The 19,710-nt window shown below is 30.9% G+C and overlaps 1 protein-coding gene across 2 annotated transcripts in view; it reads left to right on the top strand.

Annotated features, from left to right (window-relative positions):
- The first annotated feature begins 3,675 nt into the window (after positions 1-3,675).
- The window catches only part of LOC136987265 (protein mono-ADP-ribosyltransferase PARP4-like), a 55,921-nt gene continuing 39,886 nt past the window's right edge, over positions 3,676-19,710 (top strand). The window contains exons 1-2 of one of the 2 annotated variants that reach the window (XM_067284973.1): positions 3,676-3,720; positions 15,603-15,957. In XM_067284973.1, coding sequence (XP_067141074.1) covers positions 15,610-15,957 — 348 coding nt within the window. In that variant the 5' untranslated portion in view covers positions 3,676-3,720; positions 15,603-15,609. Of the gene's footprint in view, positions 3,721-15,266; positions 15,373-15,602; positions 15,958-19,710 lie in introns of those variants that run through there. The other variant, XM_067284972.1, reaches the window with a different exon arrangement.

The following is a 19,710-nucleotide window of genomic DNA, read 5'->3' as shown; positions in this document are numbered from 1 at the left end:
GGCTTTGTGGCTTAACGTGTGAAAATTTTATCCAAGTTCTAAAGATAATGTTTTCCACAGACTAAGAACACCCGACAGAAATTTCATATGTTTTTAAGTACAATTTTTTTCAAGCAGTTTTTTGTCAATTACACTGAAACACGAAGCAATAAATGTGTTGAATCTATTGCTTTATTCAGGTAAAAACAGAAACATAAAATGTATTGTTCTAATTTGAGAACGATCATGGTGATACGATTAATATTTCATATAGCACATTATAGGCATAAATTTTAATAAAGTATTAAATATTCTACTAGAGCAAATTATTATTTGTTAGAAAGACTGAAAACATTATTTTAGATTCATCTTATGGGGCTTATTACTTCTAAAAGAATAGAATAGTATTTCTGTAATTTTTGTTAGCCCTACCAAAACTTAATTTCCTGTTAAATCACTGAATATAAAATTAATTTTTACAGAAATGTTTTTCATCCATTTCCAGTGATTATTAAGGAATAAAAAGAGGGAGAAAACATCTATGTGGAGTGCCCAACAGTGGATTAAACCACCGAACACTGGTCCTGTGTTCGTGCCTCGCCAATTGGCTAAACCGCTTGGAGTTTTCCAGGTTTTATTCACAGGTTTGTAACACCTATATAGCAGTGGCGTGCCGTCATTGGAAGCGATGGAAGCGCCGATTCCACCTTCCAATGACCTTCCCTTGAATTTTATAAAATATAAATTTTCATATTTTAACGTACTTTGAATTAATTAAAATTAATATTTTATTATAACTGCATTATGTATCTTTTACAAATTTCTATACTACATGTGAAAAAAAACGATAAGATTGCTATTGTATATTCGAATAATTCGGTGGCGGAAGGAATGTCGAAACCGGGTCAGTCTCCAATCAGCCAGATTATATAGGCATTAGCACATGCGGTTTACAGTGCACCAACCTCACCCGGTTTAGCTGGTAGAAGCGACACACTCGTAAAGAGTACGCGACTTTATATCCCGGAGCGGTTGTGGGCTGTTAGCCGCCTGCTAGATATTCGGCCACCCTCGCCCGATTATGTGAATCATGAGCAGACTAGATCAACGGCGGGCAACCCGCGGGCCAGCTACGGCTGGCGAAAAGTTTCTATCCGGCCCGCGAGATCTTTAATAGATTATTAAATTGGAAAAATAACTATTAATTAGTTATTTTTCCAATTCTTTGTAATTTTCGAAAACGATAAGAGAAATAAATGTAGTAATTAACTTTTTATTTATTTATTTCATATTTGCAGACTAAAAAAATTACGAGTCACAAGAAGGCGTCAATTAACTACTACGGCGCGGAAAAAAACGTAAAATTTATTCTGGCCCATGTTATAAAAAGGGTTGCCCACCCTAGACTAGATTTATAACAACCCAACCGATAGGAGTTTACTGGCACGTTTTTATGATAGTTCTGTATAGTTGACAGGAGTTTAAAAAAACTCCATTAAAATATTTGATATATTTATTCTGCGTTTATTCCGCTCTCCCATCTTATATTACTTACGGATTTCGATGTTAAACCGGTGATATTACGATTTAGTATGTCCCATCTGTAAGGGGATGCAGAAAAAACGTGTACAATTCTAGTACAGTGTTAAAAATTAACTGTTACTTTGGCAGCATCATTTACAACCAAATTTAATGAATGAGACGTACAGTACATACAATGGTACAAAAAAAAGCTCTAGAATTTATTTTCCTTAAATTTACGATTTATATATCCGTTGTCATAAAAATTTGTCTTTCCACTGTTTTCCCAAGACTACAGATATTCAGGTACAAAGTAACTGGTTTCGACTTATTTCTACTTAAGAAGTGACTAAATAATTAAGAGATTAGGGAATGGGGACATAAATAAAACCCTGTTGAAAGAGCCAGAATTTTACTTCAACAAAAGCTTAACAGAACCAATCACTCGCTCAGTACAGTGGGAAACTGATTTCTGTGTACACCTGGTATTAAAACGAATTAGTTAGAAAACGAATGACTATTAAGTTTAACATAGTTAGATTTTTACAGCTACGGTGAGAAACGTTTAAAATTTACAACAGCCCTGTGGCGTCCTTTGAGATATACTAGTGATGCGACAAAAGAGGCATTTGACATTGACCGGTATCGGCACCCTCGGGATTTGGCACGCACACACTCACTACACACCTACCTGGACCGTCACTAGTTCCATCCATTAGCTACTCGTATCAAGATATTTGACTAAGTGGATTGTTTTAAGATTTAAAAAGTAAAGACTATTTTATGTTATTTTTATGTACGTTTCTTTACAAAGCTATATTTTAATTATAATTTTCTTTAAAAGTATATTAATACAATCGAACAATACATTGTACCAGGTATGTATATCCACCGCACATTTTATTTCACCGAGTAAGTTTTTATAATTTATTTTTAATTTTAGCCCTTATATCGTGGCTAGCGATTCAGAATGTAATTGTGATATTAAAAATACATTTAGAGAAGTCTACAGTTTTTACTGGCTTATCGAACAAATGAATACGAATGGACCCTAGACCAGTGATTCTTAACAGGGGGCCGCGGCCCCTGGGGGTCCATAAGAAGTTTGCCGGGGGCCGCCAAATTATGCAAAATTTCCTTCGGAATATAATAAAAAGAAAATTGATGTATAATCCGAATATCGTATTGAAAAGTGAAATAAGAAAGATAAACTTTTCCTATTTAGTTTTTATTTATTTATTTTGTATTTCTTCCTACATACAACTTTGTTAGTACAGAAGAAATAAATGTAAATATGCTACTTACACCGCAGTATTTACTTCTTTTATTCCAAAGCAATTTTAAGAAACTATTAATGCTTGGAATTTTAAAATAATTAGGAAAAATAGTAGGCTTTGAAAATTTAAATATTTTTGCAAAAGTTATGCAAAATCCTTACGACAAGTGGGCGTTTTAGTTTTAGTTTAGTTTTAGCATCGACATTGGATCGATTTATCGACATGTTTCTTATTTTATTTTCTGTTAAAAATTAATGAGTTTTCATGTTTAATTGTGAAGTTTGAATGTTATTTAAATAGATAATGAAATAATAAAGTTATGATTTACATTTATTATATAAAAAATAAAGCAATAATAAAAAATCAATTTATTATAGATAAATTATCAAATTATCAAATATAAATTATTATTAAAAAATGGGGGTCACAAAAAAATTATGAAATATTTGGTGGGCCCCGAATATAAAAAGGTTAAGAACCACTGCCCTAGACCATCACTGACGCACAATTAACTGATTGCCCCTGGAAGTCGGCTTCTTACAGAAACACAGCTTCCCTGTCATCAAATGTCACGGCACGCCAACTGCTATATAGGGTTCGGTATGCCATAGAAAATCCTCTCGAGAGGTAGTACCAACTTTGACAGATCGCTCACGTGTCACGTTGCCGTATACAAATAAACCAACCAATATCACTCAAAAATTAAGACATTTTCGACAGTTATATGCTCGATTTAATAAATTATTTCAAGAACGATTTAAATTTGCTTAGAATTGATAAATTATTCTATGTAATTTTTAAATTAAAAAAAAAAAAACATTTTTTAAATTGTAGTATTTTTTACGCAAGATGGCGCTAAGCGATGTTTTGGTTGGTTTCAATTAGTGGTGTAATCGTCTGTACTTACTGTTGAATTCGAGAGAAGTGACACGGCATAAGAAAGGTAAGAGTTTCTTTCTATAATATTAATTAACTATTATTATAAACTACAAAAAGTTACGTTTAAACATCATTAATCGCTTTGTAAATAAACTAAATATAGATAAATATAACATTCTAGGAGGGGGAAGGGGGGGGTTAACCCCCCAAACGATAGACCCCCCCCTGTGCGATCAAAAAATGTCTAATGAACCACACCCCTACGGGCGACCCCTCACGAGATATAGCCCCCCCAAAATCGGGCCGCGCCATCGAATCGGGAGGACTATACCTACGTCATCCCGGTCACGTGACACCTACGTAATATACCAAAATTTTGTTTTTCCCTTTGTTTTCGCACAGGGGGGTCTATAATTTGGGGGGTCCCCCCTCCTTACCAATTATTCTTCGAAACGAAAGCGAGGTAAACGAGCGAGAGCGACCACCTTTAATACCGCTTTTAATACAGCTTTAGGCTTAATCGACTCGATCCGAGTAAAGGAAAAAGAAAGGGCAATTCGAGCAGTTTAAAAGAAAGGACAATTTAATAGAATTAAACGATTTCTAAGTCTTCGATTATTAATATTAATTATAGTATATAATAAAATAAATTAAAATATCGATACTATTTTTAGTTTCTGTTATAAAGATTACTTAAAGCAATAATTTATTCGTTGGTTTCGAATTCCAACCATTTTTATGGCTATATTAATATTTCAATAACGTAGATAATTATTAATAAATAACTTTAACGAAAATAATACGCATTTTTATTTACCCGCAAAATCGGGTCGCGCGAGATTGCGGCGCGCGTCGCTCTGCTAAGAGTATCGCGCGTGAGGTCGCGGCTCCCGTCGCTTTGCTAGGATATCGCGCGCGACTGCCACTGTAACCGCTTGTAAACTTACTAACCATTTCCTTATATTAAAAAACATTATCGACGTAACGAGAAAAGATGGTATTATTTAGACTTTTCGTAAGAATTTATAAACGAAATAAGATCATATTAAAACGATTGGTAGAAGTTTATTTTATCGACACCAACGTTTTTCTTCTTAATTATATTTATAATAGAGACATACATGCTAGACATGTCCAAAACACATCGAATATATGAAGGGCAACTCATTTAAAAAACGCTATAAACAAAAAATCATAGGACTACTTACCGACTGTGCACCGCCATCGCTTTAGCTTGTTTTGGTCGTGGAGCTACACATTGGAGGGCGGACGCGCACACAGCGTGTCACGTGACCTGGATTCGACGTCAGTCGCTCACGTGACTACAGCTCTGACGCGTTTCCGGACAACTTTTTCTTGTGGCGGAAGAATTCGTTCTGTTTGCACTATACCTCGCAGGCGTCACGTGATAGAGTAAAGACACCCTACGGTGCCCACATTAATAGCGGTGCTTCGCTGGGCTGCTGTTTGTAGACATTTGCGAACGACGGTGAAAAAAAAGAGACGCCCGTAATATCGTGATCTATAATTTTAAAATATGCGTTTTTAGAGAGAAAATTTAAAAGATGGGTTCCAATAGCATCCAAAGTAGCTGCGAAAAAAACTCGAGACGACACTTATATATATTGACGCGCGTTTTCACAACTTGTAAATTTTCATTCATAAAACTACATAATGGACACAAAAACCCGCGCGGACAGCCCGCGGACCAGTTTGACGAACTTTGCTTAGTTACGCTTCCGTAACACCGTAACATTCTATAACGAAATTCACAAGCTAAGGTTTGACAACGACGATTTATTTTTCGAGATTAACTTGTTAAAAAGAGAACAATCAAATTACTTTAAAATTCAGATTAAATGTTTATAACTATAAATTTATAAACACGTATGTTTTACATAGCCTAACTAATCCTTTAAATTTAAAAATGTAAAGTTATATAACAATAATTTATATGTAAGATGTGGATCAATAGGCTACTACATAAAGACTTTTCTGTTTGGTAATGTTTTACTTAAAAACAACAGACGCAACACGCGTCAGAGCGAAGTTCTCACACCCAGTTTTTTTTTCATTCCAATACCTCGCGGACAAATACTTTTGTGAATTAAAATAAAAGTAATGATACGGCGGATCACAGTTTGAGTACGTCCGGTTAGACCGCCAGCGACTTTCTTTTAATTTCTTTTATGAATCGCATATTATAAAATAAGTTATAGTTATCATAGACAAATCAATTTATGATTGATAATGTTAAAATTAAAGATGTATAAATGAAATAAAAAATGACGACTTCCTGAATATCGTGTAATTCCTATTCGACTGATATAATAAATCTAGTTTAGAACGTGGATAAGAATATGCCGACAATAAAACTATTTCGTTACTAAACAGTACACGTTTATATTTCACCTAAAAAAGATAAAAGTAATAGGAATTAAAAAATCTAAACATGGACTAGCCCAATGAATATTGTAATTAATATCTTAGTTTGGTAAGATACAACTTCACTCACGGGAACAATGCGTAACGAAATTTCATATCGGTGATCGAAAAAATTACAATTTTGGCTAGGAAAAGGTGGAAGGAGTAAAACTCACATTTTTATTTAAATATCGTAAATAGGCAAAGTAATTAAAAACTGATTCAAACATGTATTAAGTGGCAGACAATACACGACTCGAACGTAAGAAGTTACACGATACTGTTTGTTATAATCGTGCCGTCAAACCAAGAAAGCCAAATCAAGATGCCTTTCCTATTAGTTCAAAATCAAAATACGTATATGATACTTTTTTATTTCAAAGGATGACAATGACGAAGAGAAATGACTCGTCAACACAGAATTATTTTTAAAAGAGCGTCTTTTTAAAAACACGTTATTTTATAAAGTTTAGTTATTTAAAATGCGCAATGTAGATCTTTCTCGCTAGACTTATTATACCATCAATTAGAAACAGGACAAGCTTTAGAAAATCACATTTTTTCCCCTAGAGTATGCATTTTTCGAACTTCGAGTCCCTTATCAACTCTGTCATGTAACTGTTTAGTTGCACTGTTACAAAATTTGTAAAATTTTTTAACTTACATGGTTATGAGAAGCACAGAAATGGTGACGATTGATAAAATACAGATGATAATTATTAATTTATAGGTATTTGCTATCGCAATAGTTAAAATGTTAATGATTTACAAGAACAAACATGCGCACGAGAATTACGTTTTTCTGTTATTCAGAGGTTAACTAAAATCCCATTCGAGGTCTTGCCTAATCGCATTCCTAAGCTTGTAAATAAAATTATTTTTATAAAATTTGACCATATGGGAAGTGTTTAATGTGAACGTTATATTGTAATTTATCTTCGATCGTTACGTATACAGTATTTGTTGTCAGTTAATTCTTTGATGAAATTGGTATCAGAATATTGCGGGTGTAACTCGTAATAATAATATCGTCTGCTTGGATTAATTAAAATATTTTCTTTTGAAATTATTTGGAAAAATAATTTGTTTTCTTACACCCCATAGCTACCTGTCAATCTTCATTACAGACTCTTTATAACGTTTGAGTGGAATCCTTTGAAGGTCCACTGACAGTTTTACAAGTTTTGGGAATTTGAACTCGACTAATTAGACGCCTAAAATGTGTAAAATATTTGAATAAATACATCAATTTCCCAGCTTAAGGAAGTATGCAGCAAAAATTCCAACGTTATTTTCTACATAAAGCAGATACTAGCTCAGCCAATAATTAGTCTAATTCACAAAACAACACCTGCCACTTTTTTAAAAAAGTATCACCAGTGGAATCATTTTTATTTTCGTTTTTTTTACTTCTTATTCCCACTATAACGATTTTATTGTATATTTATTTATTTATATTACCATGTTCTTTCTTTTTGTTTTTATTTTTTATTTTTGTCCGTTACTAATGGTTTGAATTTTTTCAAATAATTGTATTCTTTTAATGGAATGATAATGTTCCTTTTTTCGAAAGTTAAAACCTGAAGATGGCTTCTTGAGTAAGCCGAAAACGTTAGTTTTCTCAATAAAATTGTCTCAGCTATAAGTAAATGTGTTGTTTTGTGAATTAGATTATTTTCTACAACTTTTTCATGTGAATAGTTTTTCGTAATGAATTTAGTAAGAATTAAAACAAGAAACCGGCTAGCAGACACATCGAAAATAATTTAAAACTAGCAGTGACTAATATTTAACCAAACATTTCTGATATATAACGTTTACATCATTTCTAGAAGCTAAATTAAGTACAGTATATGTTTATTTATTTGTTTATTTGACTAAACGACATTATGGCCATTGGCTTTTTCCAAGTGTCGACAAAAATACATATACAGAAAATAAACAATCAACAAACAAAAAAAGAACAACAAAAATAAATAATACACAAAATTAGACATCGTTCAATTTTTTAACAACTTGTTTAAATTGCCCATAAGTTCTCAGATCTTTATATGCTTTTAAAGAATTCCAGTTATACATCAGTCGGTAGATCGGTGCATCTCGCCAAAACAGTGCTAAACTCTTGGTAGAATCAAATTTTTTTTTTTCATTGACAGTTATAGTTAGAGGTCCTAAGGTGTTTATTTAACTTATCACTTATTATATAAGTGATGAGTTAAGATTAAGAATAATATTAGCTAGAATCTTATACTAAGCTTAAGATTAAGAATAATTACTAATAACTAAGCTTCTGAACTATAATATAAGCCAAACATTTATTTAAACTTCAAAAAAATGTTTGAAATATGAATATATATAAGATTTTTTCCTGCCAGCCAGAAGCTGTATCCCATATGGAAATACCATATCGAAGTTTGGTTCCATACAAGCGTGATATAAACGCAAAACAGTCTCAAAATTTATGAAACTCAGTATTCTTTTTAATATTCCAATAAATCTAGATAAAGACAATGTTAGATTATTTATATGATTGTTCCATCGTAATTTATCATCAATTTCAATACCGAAATGTTTTACGGTATTAACTCTTTGAATACGTTTATTATTAATTCTTACTTGTATATCATCTAAGTTGACTTTTTTGTTCTTATTTGATAAATAAACATATTTTGTTTTATTCTCATGTATTCTAAAGTTATTATTCACCATATATTTAATTAATTTAGCCAACAATAAATTCATGTTATTTTTAATTAATTGAAGATTCCAACCCGCATAGGTTATAACAATATCTTCTGCCAACAATATATTATTATTTTCGGGAATGGTTTCTATAATATCGTTTATATAAATATTAAAAAGCAGCTATGCTAATTTATGATTACATATTAATAAATAATTGCGATTTACTGGCATTTCTTTTTTCTCTTTTCTCTCGTTTGGAGCCCGCGTTAGTTCAAAAGTTTTTAAATACGGCCGTTACATAGAAAAAGGTTGCCCATCCCTGATTATACTAAATGATTAAGTATAAGAAGCGCTGAAGCGCGTATAAACGTATTAAAGTACGAACTTAGTTTTATTTTATTTCATTCATTTAGAAAATATTACATTTACTGCAGAAGGAGAAATCTTATTTCAGATAGAAAATAGTTAAGAAAATTTATTGAAACATCAAATAAATACATTTTAAAACAGTTTTAGACGTTACTAGTAAAATTTCATTTCATAATATAATACTGTAAATATTCTTCGATACAACTATGTAAAATTTTAGATTAACACTGTTTTATTTACAAGTTTAATAAGGGCGCTTTCGTGGATATCTGATTAATCACAATTAAGTGTTGAGACTTTGAAAGCCATATTATGTGTGAAATATAATTTAAACTCTTGCGAAAAATTTAATGACATTTTAAACGACAGCAATCTACTAAAAAATTCACTCGACTGAGAAATATGCGAAAAAAGAAGAGTTTTTAAAGATTTATAATAGTATCTAAATTTATTATATTTGTAAATTTTACATACATTGAAATTTAAAAAAATATAACAATACAATTTTTGCGTTCTTTGATAATAAAATTTTGATCTAGAACAATTTTTTTCAAGAAGACAACAACTTCCTACTCCCCCGTCAATTTTGTCCCGCTTCACAAATGTTAAAATCTGGTCACCTTAAAGAAAATAGAACTTAAATTTCATTACTTTATACTCCATTTACACTCATTCTGAAATGGATCCCCTGCTGGACTGTAAATGGTCAGCTACTCCTACCTAAAGAGAGAATTACTGTCATGTGTGTCATATGTACTGTACAGCTAGAATAGTGATAGTTGAAGAAAATACTTTAATTAATCCAAGCAGACGATATTGTTCCTTGTTCATTTAGTATAAGGCCTACAAGTTTACTAACATCATTAAAAAAAACTATTTTTCCCTCAATGTATTCTCTATGTTTTGCTTACGAGCAATTCGTGAAAATGTGTCATTTTTGTTATTTCCTGAGTCTACACAGTACAAGAAAACTTTATCTGCGCAGTTTTCGAAATGGACTCGCATTATGGTGCTTGTATATGTAAATATTTATGTAAAAATGAATTATGTAACATAATACATGTTTTACGTTACTTCATGCTGTGTTTGTATTCCTTTCTTAAACGTTTAACCGTTAACAGTAATATTAAAAATATACACTACTTTTTCTACAAAATCTCTTTTAAAAGAGTAATTTTCTAGAAAAGATTTAAGGGTGCTACAACCACAAGTAAATTATAAGATTTTACTGTTTTTTAGGATTGATTGTCGCTTAACGCGTTCAGAAGTCTTTCATTTATCCGACTTTATTCGACTCGAAGCAGTAGGAAAAATTTCCAAGTTTAAAGATTTGTTTTTAAGCCGGCGTTACTAAAAAATGAATAACCAAACCTTTTTAGATATCGAGCACAACTTTTACCAGGCAAACGCTTTCGTTACATTTAGGCATTAAGAATTCACCAAATATCTAGAAAGGTTACGTTATTCGTTCTTTAAATACATCCGGGTTGGCAATTTTCTGTCAACTACGTTACTTCCGATTTCTTTCAATATGGAATCATTTTTGTATACCTTTTGGTGTTAAAAGCTGCAGATATTTGCGTATTTAATTGAAAAGTCTGATAAAAAATAAAATTTGTGCGATTCATAAAAGAAATTAAAAGAAAGTCGCTGGCGGTCTAACCGGACGTACTCAAACTGTGATCCGCCGTATCATTACTTTTATTTTAATTCACAAAAGTATTTGTCCGCGAGGTATTGGAATGAAAAAAAAACTGGGTGTGAGAACTTCGCTCTGACGCGTGTTGCATCTGTTGTTTTTAAGTAAAACATTACCAAACAGAAAAGTCTTTATGTAGTAGCCTATTGATCCACATCTTACATATAAATTATTGTTATATAACTTTACATTTTTAAATTTAAAGGATTAGTTAGGCTATGTAAAACATACGTGTTTATAAATTTATAGTTATAAACATTTAATCTGAATTTTAAAGTAATTTGATTGTTCTCTTTTTAACAAGTTAATCTCGAAAAATAAATCGTCGTTGTCAAACCTTAGCTTGTGAATTTCGTTATAGAATGTTACGGTGTTACGGAAGCGTAACTAAGCAAAGTTCGTCAAACTGGTCCGCGGGCTGTCCACGCGGGTTTTTGTGTCCATTATGTAGTTTTATGAATGAAAATTTACAAGTTGTGAAAACGCGCGTCAATATATATAAGTGTCGTCTCGAGTTTTTTTCGCAGCTACTTTGGATGCTATTGGAACCCATCTTTTAAATTTTCTCTCTAAAAACGCATATTTTAAAATTATAGATCACGATATTACGGGCGTCTCTTTTTTTTCACCGTCGTTCGCAAATGTCTACAAACAGCAGCCCAGCGAAGCACCGCTATTAATGTGGGCACCGTAGGGTGTCTTTACTCTATCACGTGACGCCTGCGAGGTATAGTGCAAACAGAACGAATTCTTCCGCCACAAGAAAAAGTTGTCCGGAAACGCGTCAGAGCTGTAGTCACGTGAGCGACTGACGTCGAATCCAGGTCACGTGACACGCTGTGTGCGCGTCCGCCCTCCAATGTGTAGCTCCACGACCAAAACAAGCTAAAGCGATGGCGGTGCACAGTCGGTAAGTAGTCCTATGATTTTTTGTTTATAGCGTTTTTTAAATGAGTTGCCCTTCATATATTCGATGTGTTTTGGACATGTCTAGCATGTATGTCTCTATTATAAATATAATTAAGAAGAAAAACGTTGGTGTCGATAAAATAAACTTCTACCAAACGATTTCTAACACCCGTTACGATTGGTCCTTACGAGTCGGCCACCGACATATAATCGTACTCAGTGTGAAATAGGATTACCCAAATGGGTAAAGGCTATCTGAACCGATTATCAACCCAATACACGTGAGTTAGATCACGTCAAGGAATAAGTAAAAGTAAAATGACATTAATTTAAAATATTACATTTGTAAAAACTGTAATGAGAATAACATTTTATGAAAATGGGACTTCTTTAAATTAATTATAAATACATGAGTTTTTGGATTTTGAAGATTATATCAATATCGAGTCTAATATGTGACACGGCTATTTTCATTTCTTCGTTTATATTAGTAAATCTTTCTTGTTTTTTAGTTTTTATATTGGTGAATGTGAGATCTGAGCTAAAACAAATATACAAACATTAATAAAAACTGAACAAAATGTTATTTGCGTGGGCAAAAATCCAAAACTTTTGAGTTAGGAGAATTTCGTTTTTAATGTACATACAATCTGTTGACGAGGTGATCAATTGTTCTTGTTGTATCGAAAATTCCCAACTTGATGTATTAACCCTGCCAGACGGCTTTCATAACCAATCATAATTTTCTATATTTAAGGAAGGAAAATAACTTTCAATAGTGTTAAATATTTTGTTATAACAAAAATAAATAAGAAAAAAAGTATTATATTTTTTCTAATATGTGATATTTCCAAAGAAATACTTTTCCTGAAATGCTGACATTTGTCACTAGGTGTCAAAATATTTTCATTTTTTCTCAGCACATTTGTATTAATGCAATTTGAGTAATTAAAAATATCAGATAAAATAACAGTCTTCTTATAAATACTGGAGTGAGAAATGAACAGTCACAAACAAAACCTTTTTTTACCAGTATTGAACTTAATTTATAGGGACTTAATTTATATTGGCTCAACCATACGTTCAACTCGCAATATGATATGTGAACGTCAATCCGACCTTACAAACAACAGACACACCACTGCCTTGTCTATGTACGCCACCAACCCAGAAGTTAGTGTGGACTTCCAGAACACCAGATTAATTCGATGATCATATTCAAATAATTCAAATAGATCATATTCGCCACCTGGAGGCCTTGGAGATTTATAAAGCCAACTTAAGAGGCAACTGTATTAACTTTAAAGACAGTGAGACTATTGCGCATGTGTGGAGCTACCTGTTTTAGGAATTCGAGCGGAGTCAGGTAGAAGGATAAAATTTGATATATGCAATGTTAAATCGAACAGCATTGTTCTAACAGTCCAAGTAGGAAGCCAATTTAGTTCAGCATCTGAAGCAGGCCTTGGTGAAGGCTGAAAACATTCGGAAGTTTAGTTTTAGTTTAAGTTCAATACTGGTAAAAAAAAGGTTTTGTTTGTGACTGTTCATATCAGATAAATATGCCATTTTAGAAAACCAAATATTGATTTTAAACCAAATATTATTTTTAGGACAAATTTGTATCTTCATTTTAGAAAAAAAATTCTGAAGTTCTAAAAATGGACATATTATTTTACCCCTGAAGAACCATATTACTTCTATGTGCAAAAGTAAAGATACATACTGAGTTCCATAGGTATTCAAATTTTTTAAAAAGTCATGTTTTTAATAATCTTGGGTTGATGTAATTTAGCATATTTACAACTTTGTCTATTGTAGATTTTAATGTTGCTAGTAGGGATTCTCTATACAAAGAACATTGCTTGAATATAGTATGAGTTCCTTGTCTTTGCAAAGGTAACAAAGATAGTTCACTGCAAAATGCATGTTGCACCTTGTCTGGGTTGTAAGCTGCGAATTTACGCTAAACCTCAATCGTAGTTTCGGCTAGTATGCCATTTTCATAATTTTGCAGAACACTTGCAAAAAGTTCATGGAACACTGGTTTAGGGCTTCACATTATTTCGTGTATCATTATTTAGTGGAGGAGAAGTGCCTAATTACAGGTTATATAGCTTAGGGCCACAACAAGTCTAATTCCAGCTCTACATGATGGGTTTGGGAAAAGTCTCTCTTAATGATGGAAAAAGCCAAAATAAAAATTGTTTAAAAATTATATGAATTTATATTTATGATTTCATAATTTAATTATCAATTATAAAAATTGCAATTATTATAAAGTTATTGCAAATCTGTGATTCTAGATAATTTGTCAGATTTAGGATGAATTGCAAAACATATAAAGATGTGTAATAATTGTTTAATGATGACATGTTATTTATCATCATTATAAAGTGGGAAACAATAACATCAAATTAAATACAAACAAATGTATCACTTTATCAATATATAGAAATATACAAGATGATAATATTTGTATAAAAATAGTTATGTAACTATTTTAAATATATTTGTTATTACGAAATTCTAATTTTAAAAAATTTGGTTTTTTCCTGTTCTTTATGTCCTGTGATCACTAGCAGGACCATTTTTCTAGATTTAAATGGGGCTGCTGGATGGTGAGGAATGAAACTTGACACTTCTGGGACAGATCATCCATAATTTTTGGGGGTTTTTATCCATCTGGATTTGACTCCATGGCCCTCAGAGCAGTAGGCTGATGCCTAGTTGTTATTTTTGATTGGTCAGATATTGGCTATCTTAAATATTAAATTTAACAATAAATAATTGGTGTACAGGAAGGTATTGAAGAAAAATGAAAAAGAATCCATTTTGAAATGAACTTGTTTATATGAAATGTTAGTGACAGTTTTATATATAAACGATAACTCAACAAACCCAATTTTTGACTAGAGCTGAACCGTATGCTAAATTATTGGGTTACAATTAGCCTAAGTTAATAATTAAATATGAAGTAATTTGTCTACAGGTAGGAAGTTGAGCTGCTATATCATGATAATTATATTTGTTTGGATTTTATTTTATTTCTGAAAAATATGTGGAAAAAAAATATTTGATACAGTTTAAAGAACATTTATATATTTAACTTCATTGATAAAGCAAGATAACTTCTTTAATGATAAGTAAAAAGGCTTGGTCAGTTTATTGGTCTGCAATATGAAAAAATGACCTATAAATTCCCACTGTCGACTGTCTGTCTGTCTTTCCTTAATATCAAGAACAATATTAGATGAAAGTCAAGATCAGATATAAAAAGCCTAGAGGCAGGAGGCTCTGATTAACTATATACAAACTTTGGTACTGTCGAAACCGTGTTGTTATTTGTATTTGGTATACTGGCACAATGAAGTGATGCTTAATCAACACTGGGCAAGTTTTCCATCTTTATTTAGTTAGTCTTTTGTTTATCTAACTAAATAAAGATGGAAAAACTCGCCCAGTGTTGACTAAGCGTCACTTCATTGTGCCAGTATACTATATACAAACTTCTGTTTTGGGTCTGAAGTAATGTTATTTCAATTCAAAAATTTTTCCTGAACGGAGTTAGATAGATAATTGGCATGACTTCTTTGTTAACAGGAGAAGTATGATGTACAGTACACATGGGTAAGACACTACTAAACTTAAGTGCATTATTTATTGTGGTATTGTCACAATGTATAATTGCTCGTTTGGAAATATTTTACATAAAGTAAATATCAAATTTATTAGAATAAAATAATTGATTTAATTAATTTATTGACTCTAATTTAATAATAAAAATTTGTTACAATGCTTGTAATCAATATTCTGCTTCTTTTAATTATAATAATTTATAATTCTTTGTGTTTTTATAGATTAAACATGGCACTACTTGAAACATTTATTGGAAATTTGACTCCTTTCTTGGGTCTTTCTGGAAAACTACAGAGAGATTCAAATTACAAAACTGAAGTTTTTAATGATAAATTAACCAAGAACATTCTAGACAGAAGTTCATTTAATAAGGAAATTGCAGAAGTTTTGGAAAATATTGTGGAAGATTCGCCAAGTCAAGAAGAAATTTTATGTAAACACATAGAAAGAAAATTATTTAATGACTATGAAATAGTTTTAGATATGCCTCTCTCAATGAAAATGAAAGAGAAACAAGGATTGAGGAGAAAAATCATTGATAACGGGGGAATTGTATCGTATATGGTTACTAAAAAGGTAAGTTTATAACTTAGTAATTAGATTGTTATTAATCGAGTGTTTAGAGTGATGATAAATGTTCTAATTAATATAAGTTCAAATAAATAAATAAACTTATTGCATATATAAAAGAGAATTTTCATACATTATTTATATTATAAATGTATAAAAGTATAGTATACATGAATACATGTATAAAAGAGAATTTTCTGTAAAAATGTGATCTTATTAATAATAAACCTGAGAATTTCATAATGCTGAAAATAATGAACTGTCTCTGTTGATAATGTTTTGTTACAGATTGCTCTATTAAGAATTACTTTCTTCGTTATTTGAGAGAAACTTTTTAATCTTTATGGATATTTCTGTAAAATATGATGGAACTACTCTATACAAGATACATAAAAATGCAATTACTATTTTCATTGCACAGTATTTTCTCCACAACTCTTACTTGTTCAAGTCTCTTACTTGAACATTGATGCTAGTTCATCATAAAATAAAAGTTTTTCAATATCTTCTAACATTGTTAAATTGTTATTGTGTGCTGAATATTGTGTTTGTTAAATGATAAATGTCAGTAATTATCATAATACATAGAAAAATTAACATAAATACGTTTCTGTAGAAAATAAATTACAAGTATCCCTTGTTTAACATAGTAGATAAGTTCCGAAAAATTGTCTTGTTATGTGAATCTGTGCTGTATGAAACAAAGAACTAATGCAAAACACAAAGTTGCATTCCAGAAGTTAGCAAAAGTATACTATTTTTTTTGTAATTAAGTAATGTAAATAATGTAATTGTTTATTAAAGCAATCAATAATTTGCTAACAATCACAATTAAAAATACTGTATGACATGTTAATATTAATTTTAGTTAAACGAGGGTGCTTTCTTTTTACAGAGTATTGTCGTCGTCTCAGCTTTTTTGTTGATCTTGATCAGAAGTATCTGCAACATTTTTATGCTTTTTATTTTTATTATAAAAAGAATTTTCATGGATGATGAAATAAAAATATGTTGTTAATAGAAAATTTGTTCTTGCAGGTTGCATTTATTTGGTCGAGTACCGAGCATCTTTTTTCCAAAATTTGTGTTTGAATACTGAATTGTTCAAGTACGGAGATATCACCATATTTCATTTGTCATTTTTGAATGATTGCTTACCTACAGTTAATAAAATGTTTAACATCACTTATCTAAAATTGTTTAAATAAACTACTAAATACAAAGATTAATCTATAAAAAGAAAACACAGTGACAGTTTTAAGGGCTAAAGTCTGAAAGCGATGACAATGACATCTGAGTGATAGGAAAGTTAGGACAAGGAAGAAAAAAATTACATTTTTATTATATATAATATATAATATTATATAATAAAAATGAATAAAAGACATGGTCTCAGTGTACAGTACATAAAAAAATTACATTATCAGTCTTCATTATAATGAACTTGATAAAAGGCACAAAACAAATTGAAAGTTTCAATATTCTAAAATTCATGGGCAAATTTGAGACAACATGCAAGCTTACTTGAATAACAAAATTTACACTTAAAAATTGCGAAATTTTGTACAGAGGATTTTCAAAACTGTTAAAGCAAAACCAGTTGTGTTGTATGGGGGATATCACCAATTTTCCAACCATATTAGAGCAAAACTGTGTTGTATGAAGGATAACTGTACTTTACTTTATTACTACTTTAAAAACTAATGATTTACAAGTTGTTAATTTTATATAATAGCTGTTTATACAGTAGAGAGTCGTTTATCCGAATTGTCAGTTATCCGAATGCTTTCCAGTCGGACTGTGTCGTGCTGAATCGAACTTTTTTGATACTAGATTTACTTCTAAAGTATAATTTTTATGTTTTTATATTTTTCAATATATTTATTTTGTTTGTACAAAATAAAGAAATAATTTTTAACGATACAATAGCCTCGATTATTATAATAAAAATTTTCGTTAGACTTAAAATCGACGAAAATTCAACAAGAAGCGACATGCAACGGAGAAAAATTTCAACATCGGATAGGTTAAAATATTTTTTCATACATAATCGGTTATCCGAACAACCCCAGTCCCCAATTGATTTGGATAAACGACTCTCTACTGTATATTATATATTGCAATAGGTTAGTTCACAAGAGATTTTATTTTAAACTTAAAACATAAGTTTCAGTAATGTAATATATTTCAAACAAATAGTGCCATGAGAATATTTTAAAAATAAAAACTGTTCCTTATTTGAATTAGTTGTTTTATGATCTGATTATGAGGAAAATGTTTTGAAAGATGTTTAATCTTGATTAAAATATTCAAAGACTCCTTAACATTTTATCATTTTTATATTTGATAGAAAAAGCAGAAAGGTTAACATACAAAGTACATTTCATTTATCCTGATCATTCATCTTGTTTTGATTGTATTAATTTTCATTGCCATTTATTTGACAATATTGTATTTAGTGTAATTGAGAACTGTACAAGATTACTGAGCTATGATTCAGTTTCAATTTCTAATTTTTTTGTGTATTAGTTGATTGTAATTAAATAATCCAACGATCGCCTAAATATTCGGGCTATAATATGGCTATAATTAAATAATTAATGGAAGCAAAGGCTGGCTTGGGGTCCAGGTGGCACAATTGGTAGCACACCGCATGGCAAGCGGAGGTTGCGGGTTCAAGTCCCACCCTGGGTCAGTTATTTTCTTCCAGAAGGTTTTAAATTATTTATTAAATTATAATTATTAATTTAGATAAGAGATGGTGCCTAACACTTACCTCTAGTACCAAATTTATTTGTATTAATCATTTGATTATAACCATATTATAGCCTGAATATTTAGGTGATTGTTGGATTATTATATTAACTCATCAGGCTTTGAGATGTGTATTAGATTGTAATTAAAGTTTCAATGCTTTTTAACAAGACATTCAGCAGTCTGATAAGGTAACATTTCAAGACTTGCAGACGATATTTCCATGAAAAAACAGTTTGTATCGAAACTTACCTCTATGGAACTTTTCGTGCTGCGAGCAATAAAGTTTTGTTTGTTTAGATACTTAAAAAGTGTGATTTATTAAGGACATGTTACAAATTTGGCAGCCTTGAAAGACAGTATCACATTGCTTGTGAGAAGCATCATAGTGGATCAATTACTGTCAGTTGTCAAATGCGCTGCTCGTTGCCTTCAGGTTATACACCTTCAAAGGGGACCACATTGAGTAGTATTTCCTGCATTGCTAGGGTTTCTTTGTATAGCATGAATGCCTTGTAGAAATAAAATGCTTGTTTGCAGTGTCAAAAATACCATAGTGGTGAATTTTGGTACAAATTTTTTATTTTATTCGTATAGTGACATTTCAAGACATGTGAAACATCTTGAAATGTTACCGTATCAAATTTGATTGAATTTAAACTGCTAAATATTTCTCTAGTCAGCATTGAATAGACATATTTTTAATTACAATCAGTTGGTATGTGAAGGTTCAATTACAGATCTGTGTCTGTTGCATGTGTAATTAAAACTGCTTAATGTTCCTTTAGATTTGAAAACTTAATTGCAATAAATTAGAATTTTATATTAGCAAATAGTAACAGTAAGCAGCAATTAGAGACAATAGCTATTTTCATCCTCTTATCTGTGTATTTTATAGTGCTACATACATATTCATAAATCATTATTACTCATTTGATTCATTAATGTAAAATCCTGACAATATTAATAATGAAACACTCAATTTGAAATCCTCAATTTTCATGT

This window comes from Centruroides vittatus, unplaced genomic scaffold (genome assembly GCF_030686945.1).
Source record: "Centruroides vittatus isolate TY-2023 unplaced genomic scaffold, ASM3068694v2 scaffold_149, whole genome shotgun sequence".
In the NCBI taxonomy this organism is placed as follows: domain Eukaryota; kingdom Metazoa; phylum Arthropoda; class Arachnida; order Scorpiones; family Buthidae; genus Centruroides; species Centruroides vittatus.
Note: the sequence above shows the minus strand (reverse complement) of the source record. Positions and strands in the feature narration are given on the sequence as shown.